The following is an 8,358-nucleotide window of genomic DNA, read 5'->3' on the forward strand; positions in this document are numbered from 1 at the left end:
GAGGGTCAGAATTCTAGCTGATAGACAGGTGTTCAAATACTTATTTGCAGCTGTATCATACAAATAAATAGTTAAAAAATCATATATTGTGATTTCTGGATTTTTTTTTTTAGTTTATGTCTCTCACAGTGGACATGCACCTACGATGACAATTTCAGACCCCTCCATGATTTCCAAGTGGGAGAACTTGCAAAATAGCAGGGTGTTCAAATACTTATTTTCCTCACTGTATATACATACATACTCACACACACACGGAAAGTTTTAGAATCACAATCACAGAATAATTGTTCTCTTTATTGAGATTCATACATTGACTTACAGTAATACACACAATGGACATTTTGTCTGCAACTTGTGTTTCACGATAACCTCAGTTTCTGCTCATCCTCGTGTTCATATGAAATTTCAAGGGCTGAGTAGACTCGGATTTCCTTTCTTGAAGGAACTATTTATTTAATTTGTAGAGAAGAAACAGTTCTCAACAAGTTCAAGCAAGTCCAAATAACATGGCACAGACGTAATTACATTATTTTATTTTTTTAAATCCATTTTGCTCTCACTCTCAATCAATTACTGGAACATTTTGGGAGATCAAAAAAAAACAACAACAAAAAACCAACAACAACCAAGCCATTTATGTGGCTTTTACAAATGCCATTTTAAAAGTTTTTTTCTTGTCCTCTGAGTCTGTGTGCTCCTCCTGTTTCTCGAGCTCTGTGTTAGAAGGGGTTTTCTCTTCCTTGAGTGGTTCTGATGGTTGTTCACTGGCCTTTTCTGAACTGTCCGGCTTCTCTGGCACAGCAGCGCTCGGACTCTCGGCGGGGGGATCGGGCTGTGAAGAGGACGCACAGCAGTTCACAACAAATCAACAAAACATTTGCTCACATTCTACAATTCCCAACATGAAAATCTGAAGTATCAACATTATTTCACATCACAGCTTATAAGAGAGAGCTCAGACCTCACTGAAGCCCAGGCCGCAGTGTCTCCTGTTTCTCCCTGACATCTTCCCATCCAGACCCTGTTGGTACTGGTGTTCAAGCTCTGCGTTAATCTTCTGATCCTCTGACCCTACAGACACACAAACAAATACAATATAACATCATTACAAACGATAAAAGGCCATCATACTTGTTAGTATTTGCCCATATCAATTTTTATTGCTGCATCAAAGCAAAAATGGCAAAAAGTATACCATATATATATATATATATACACAGTAGTCAACATTTGAAATGAATCAAAAAAGTTAATCAAAGTTGTCTTAAGACAAGAAGGGGTATTGTTCAAAATTCATGTATAACTTTGATGAAAGGTTTTGATCCACTTCAAATGTTGACTACTATATGTATGTATCTATATCTATATCTATCTATCTATCTATCTATCTATCTATATATCTATATAGAGAGAGAGAGATCGATAGATAGATAGATATAGATATATAGTATATACTGTATACACACACACACCTATGTATATTAATTTCTGTATATAAACTGCATATTCATATTCAAAGCAAAATTGGCTATATATATATATATAAATATGACAAGTGTGATGGCTTATTTTTTGCTTTGATGGTGATGATATTACGGAAGCCCTGAAACGCAACGTAAAAAAAAAAAAAAAATTCTAGTATTTCGAGATTAAAGTCGAAACGTTTCGAGAATAAAGTCGAAACGTTTCGAGAATAAAGTCGAAACGTTTCGAGAATAAAGTCGAAACGTTTCGAGAATAAAGTCGAAACGTTTCGAGAATAAAGTCGAAACGTTTCGAGAATAAAGTCGAAACGTTTCGAGATTAAAGTCGAAACGTTTCGAGATTAAAGTCGATACGTTTCGAGATTAAAGTCGATACGTTTCGAGATTAAAGTCGAAACGTTTCGAGAATAAAGTCGAAACGTACCAGAATACAGTCTTCTGTAGAAGTTGCGTGTGTGTGCATTCATAACGGCGCGCGTCCACTGGTGCATAGGACGTGCTTCCAATTCTGATTTTTTTGTGTGTGTTTCTCAAATATAATATATTATATAATATAACCACTGGTGGTGGTTGAGGAGAGATTCTCTTAAATGATTTTAAAGCGCTTTTAAGTGTAGGCCTACAGTAAACATATGAAAGCGCATTATAAATGCCTCATTCATGCATTCATTCAGCTGGATATCTTGATCCAGTCTGAAAAGTGTTTTCGCTTGTAGGCTAAAGTCTATTTCGGCGCAGTATATTTTATAACGTCCTATAGCCTAATGCCATGTTGGTAGATTTTCCTTTTGTTGAAAGGCAAGATAAAAGTAAAGCTATTATTTTGTGTAGTTCCAGTTCACACACACACACGCACGCACGCACGCACGCACGAAGCCTGTGCGGCAATGTGAAATAACGGCAAGCACACACGCAACTTCTACAGAAGACTGTATTCTCGTAATGTTTCGACTTTAATCTCGAAACGTTTCGACTTTAATCTCGTAATGTTTCGACTTTATTCTCGAAATGTTTCGACTTTAATCTCGAAATGCTAGACTTTTTTTTTTACGGATTTTTTTTTTTTTTTACGTTGCGGTTCAGGGCTTCCGTATGATATAGATTTCCCATAAGAATTATTTATTTTTCTTGCTATAAATTTAGAATTGTTCTATTCAAAGAAGAATGGCAAAAATACACACACACACACACACACATATATATATATAAGCATAAAATGCTTATAAATATCAGTTACTCTATATTTTGCAGTAATATGTCTTTATGATGATATTTAAATGCTTAGTTTTATGATCAAAGGTCTATTCTGTAGTTTAATTGTGGTGGCAAAACATATAAAGCAATGCAATGATGATTCAGAGATTTCTAAATCATCGTTCCTCAAAAGCCTGATGTATCATATTTGATATATTTTAGCATAATTTTTTCCTAAAAACATATTTATAGGTAATTAAGTAACTGAGTTTCTTCAGTCCAGTAAGTGTTTGTTTTGAAATATTACCAAGTTATTTTTACATGAGTGTGTGTATTTTATGCCATTTTTGCTTTAATGCTGATGATATAGCATCAAATAGAAACATAGCATTGATAGAATTTCAAGCATTTTCGCATGTCTCCCTCATGGTTTGTTTCACACAGAGTATATCAATAAGAAACTGGAATAAGGTAGTTGTTTTATATTTTACAAGTGTACACTGCATTGTAACATAGTCCTGTGTGCACAGTAAATGACAGAACATTACCGGTGGTTGGTCTAAAGGTCAGAGCATGTTCTCTAAAGCTGCACTGTAGGGAAAAGGATATGTGGCGTTAGGATGTCATCTGATCCAGCCCCCATAAAACCGGGGATTTTGAAGTGTCTCATCCAACACAATAGGAGACTGCAATCACTTTCCAGCAACCCTTCACTTCCACCCTAGAGACTCACCGCTGCGGAAATGGGACGTTGACTTGTGATCCCCAATAACAAGGCGTCCAGTGTGCTCTTTCTGCCAATGCATGAAAACATTTGGAGCAAGAATGTGTGATGTTCAGGTTCGAATTAGTTAGTAATTGTTTGAAACAGTTGAGAATGATTTAATAACAGAAAGAAATGTACCTTTCCTGCTCCCATCAGCCTCAAAAACTTCTGCTTCCTTTCGTCTGTCCCTAAATCTGCCGATGTCCATTTTGTGGATCCTGTCTGCATAAACAGGTTAAAACAGATTCAGTTGATCATTAGTGTAATAGAAAAGCACTTTAAAATTAGTTCTAACAATAAAATAAAGTTTTTTTTTAATATATACACTACCGTTCAAAAGTTTGGGGTCAGTAATAAAAAAAAAAAAATGTTTTTAAAAGAAGTATCTTCTGCTCACCAAGGCTGCATTTATTTGATAAAAAACCATTTAAAAAACAGTAATATTGTGAAATATTATGGCAATTTAAAATGACTGTTTTCTATTTTAATATATTTTAAACTGTAATTTATTCCTGTGATCAAAGCTGAATTTTCAGCATCATTACTCCAGTCTTCAGTGTCACATGATCCTTCAGAAATCATTCTAATATGATGATTTGATGCTCAAGAAATATTCATTATTATTATCAATGTTGAAAACAGTTATTTACATTTTTTTTCCCAAAATTCTTTGATGAATAGAAAGTTCAAAAGAACAGCATTTATTTAAAATAGAATATTTTCTAACATTATAAATCTCTTTACTGTAACTTTTGATCAGTTTAACTCATCCTTGATGAATGAAAGTTTTAATTTATTTTATTTATTTCCCCAAAAAATTTAATTAAAATTCTTACTGACCCCAAACTTTTGAACGGTAGTGTTTAATGTTACAAAAGCTTTAGATTTCAGATAAATGCTGTTCTTTTGAACTTTCTATTCATCATAGCATCATAAAATAAAAATGTAAATAACTGTTTTCAACATTGATAATACCGGTAATCATAAATGTTTCTTCAGCATCAAATCATCATATAAGAATGATTTCTGAAGGATCATGTGACACTGAAGACTGGAGTAATGATGCTGAAAATTCAGCTTTGATCACAGGAATAAATTACACTTTACTGTAGATTCACATAGAAAACAGCTGTTTTAAATTGGAATAATATTTCACAATATTACTGTTTTTGTTTGTATTTTTAATCAAATAAATGCAGCCTTGGTGAGCAGAAGATACTTCTTTTAAAAAAACATAAAAAAATCTTACTGACCACAAACTTTTGAACAGTAGTGTGTGTGTGTGTGTGTGTGTGTGTGTGTGTGTGTGTGTGTGTGTGTGTGTGTGTATATGAAGAGTTCAGATGCAAAAGCCTCTAAGTGCCATCTGAAATTTTCTTCTTGAATGATCATTTTTATCAAGCTCTTATATTTAAGTTCAGTAATTTCACTTAAATAGAAATGAAAATGACCTAGTATTAATTGTCATTTAAGTGAAATTACTGAACTTAAATATACAAGCTTGATAAAAATTATCATTCAAGAAGAAAATTTCAGATGGCACTTAGAGGCTTTTGCATCTGAACTCTTCATATATATATATATATATATATATATATACACACACACACACACACACACATATACATATTTTATATATATATATATGTATACTCACATTATATATATATATATATATATATATATATATATATATATATAAAAATACGTTTATATATGAATGCAGAAAATGCTTAACATATCACCTGGAACTGAACTATCTACAGTAGCTAACAGTTACAGTAGTTATGCAAAATTATTTATAGCCAAAGCAGAATAAAGTACCAAAAAGGCAGATAATCCACTAGTAAGATGCATGTGTAACTCCTTTGGCACACGACTAACATTTAAAAATAGTTGCAACCCACTGCTAACAATCTGCTAACATTTCTCGTACACCTAAATGCCAGATCTGCTGTTGTTAATTCAAAAATACATGATGATGGAAATCACATACTTCATCTGGAGATGCGGGTCGTTTTGTGCCTTTACATTTTTCGTCTGAAGAACTCATTATCATAGGTTTTGAACAACAGTGGTCAAATCAACCACTGCCTGTCTGCTTCACCGTTTAACTAGCATAGCAGCTAGCAGCTATCGAGAACCTGCGCGCAATGCATCTTGGAAGTTGTAGTTACAACGACGCAAAATCGAGTCTACGAGGCTATAAATAACTTTTAACCTATTGTTTTGTTTGTTTGTTTTCAACAAACCAATTGATCATATAGACAGACAGCATAGTTTAAACCTAGTTGATTTTTGGTCTTCAAAAATATGAGCTTTTTTTGTGTATCCTATTTCACAATAAGGGACTGTCTATAATGCATGGGACTAGTTGTATTGTATTATTGATTATTTAATGGACTTTTGGGGTGATTTTAGTATGTTTATATGTAACGTACTATATCTTCCCCTTGTCTCTATTTTTTTTCATGGATTCAGAGTATTTATTTTTCCCACATTCATTTCTCACATGTCTAGTACAATTATGTGGTTTTGTTTTATTAATACAGTGTATACTTTTTCTCTTGATATAGGCTACCCCGAAAGAATGGAAGTGGAATGTGACAACATGCCCCATCGGTGGGGTACATTGTAACATGACCATATGACAGCTTAAAATGCTATCTGGTCTAATAAAAAATATATATATACAAGACAAACTAAAATATTTTCTCAATTAAATACAATTATTAAATTTTTCATATAAAATAATGCAATTTTTAAATAATTAAAAATAAAATAATTTTTGAGTTTGACAACGAACACACTGGAAAACACTGCTATACAAAATATAGTTCAAATTCAAAACATAATAATAGTTAATAATTTCCGAACATTGACTCTCAGTCTTTATTCACCTTTTTCTCATGTTTTCTCAATAGAATTCATAAAAGTATAAAATAGAATAGCATAGTTCTAATAGGGGCACATTGTAACGGTGTTACAACATGAACTGCACTGCATTTAAACTCTGCTAGTGTCTTCTGCTAGTTAGCGAAGCAGTAAAGAACCATATCAACTGTTAAATAACATATTGGAGATTAAAATAATATCAGATTTGTCTAATTTAAAATAAACACCAAAAATAGAGGTAAGTAAATAACTTAAGTAAGAAATTTACTTTTGCTATGGTTAAATAAATGTTCAGTGATATCTTCCAAAGATTTCTGAATTTTGGCAGATTTATTTCTCTAGTATTGATATGGCAACTAGTAAATACCGTAAATACACCAAGTTTCGTCATGCTAGTGTAGTGGATTTTTCTCTAAACATAACTATCTGGGTCTCGTCTCCAAATCGACGTCCCCACTCAATAAGTCACCTAGTCTTAACTTGTTGTGCCCCTTCCTGCGCAGGAATAAATCGACAAACAGACCTCAGGGAATCTCTCCCAAGAAGCAAGGCCGGAGGATCTCAGACAAATTCCATTGAGAATCCCACCGTAAAACACATATACAACAGTTTTTATAGAATCGAGAAAACAAATAAGACTAACATGTCACCTTCAATATGATTGGTTCAATTGGTTCAAAAGCCCCAACCTTTCCCTCTGTCACTGGCACAAGCAAACTGTTTTAATGATGACTTCATTTGTTAATTACAAGATTCTAACAGACTGTAGTTTCATTTCCCAAAGATTGTTATTTTTACATACATACGCACACAGTCAAAGTCACAAGTTTTCCATTGATTTCGTAACGTTACAGTACATCCTGTTCAAATAAGGTTAGATGTTAGAAACATGGTTAGTTTAATATACAGTTTAAAATTTCCACAACACTAGCATGTGTGGAAGTATTTAAAACAAGGGTGTTACAACTAGATAAGACTTTGAGTCGCTGGCGCTGCATGTCGCCAGTGGCTGGCGGTGAGGTCGTTAGTGGGCGTTCCCACTACTGGTTGCCTAGTAATGTTTGTGAGTGACATTCACAGATGTTACTCCATGTTGTAGACAACAAATCTGTTTTCTTGCCGCTACAAGCTAACATTTTGGAAGGAAAAGTCTAAATATAAATGGAATCAGTACATAAAATGCATAATATTAAAGATGAATGAGAAACAGCGAGTGCTCTTTGCTATCGCGGCTGTTTAACTGCAGCAAATGGGCAAATACTGGTCTTTCTGAGTTCACGAAACCATTCAGGCTCGGAGTCAGCACGGCGAGTACCACTGTATGTACACGGAGACATATAACAAATTATTGGACAGTTTCTGACTGCTAAAATAAACTTCTCATTCATCTAGCCTCGGTCGGACTCGGCATTGAAGAGTGACGGAGCACGCGCGCCCTACTGACTTCACTTCTATTGGTTGTTGCTCCCGAAAGTCGCTCTTCATTTGCATAAAGTTGAACAGATCTAAACTTTGTCGCGTCGCTGGGCACGCCCCATCCAGTCGCCAACGGTCACTGTCGCGCGTGTCGCCGGAAATCGCCCGCTCCCCATTGAAATTGATTGTATCGTGTCGCTTTGTCGGTTGTAGTGTGAACGGGGCTGTGCCCCGCGCGCGATATTTTTTTTACCCAGGATGGTAGGGGAAGACTCATGAATATTCATTAGGGAAGTCATCCCTGATTGGTCTGATGACCTACCCCTAACCCCACCCCTAAACCTACCCGTCACTGGGGGTATTATGACCTCCCTAACCCCGCCCCTAAACCTACCGTCACTGGGGTTAAGACCAATCAGGGATGACTTTCCTAATGAATATTCATGAGTCTTCCCCTACCATCCTGGGAAAAAAAATATCACGGCCCGCTCTCCCTGTATTCATGGGTTTCATCAGGTCCCTTTCCACAGGTGTATAAAATCAAGCACCTAGATTATGAATGCAGACTGCATTGTGCTTGATTAATACACCTGTGGAAAG

At 34.8% G+C, this 8,358-nt stretch overlaps 1 protein-coding gene across 1 annotated transcript; it reads right to left on the reverse strand.

Annotated features, from left to right (window-relative positions):
• Positions 1 to 262: 262 nt before the first annotated feature.
• cUnh11orf58 (chromosome Un C11orf58 homolog) lies at positions 263 to 5,604 on the reverse strand. Its single transcript, XM_082182660.1, has 5 exons — positions 5,444 to 5,604; positions 3,586 to 3,669; positions 3,415 to 3,475; positions 965 to 1,074; positions 263 to 835 (listed from the first exon to the last, which is right to left on the reverse strand). The coding sequence occupies exons 1-5, from the start codon at positions 5,504 to 5,506 to the stop codon at positions 638 to 640; spliced, it is 516 nt and encodes a 171-aa protein (XP_082038786.1). The 5' UTR covers positions 5,507 to 5,604; the 3' UTR covers positions 263 to 637.
• Positions 5,605 to 8,358: the final 2,754 nt, after the last annotated feature.

This window comes from Leuciscus leuciscus, assembly GCF_965113295.1.
Source record: "Leuciscus leuciscus genome assembly, chromosome: 10".
NCBI lineage: Eukaryota > Metazoa > Chordata > Actinopteri > Cypriniformes > Leuciscidae > Leuciscus > Leuciscus leuciscus.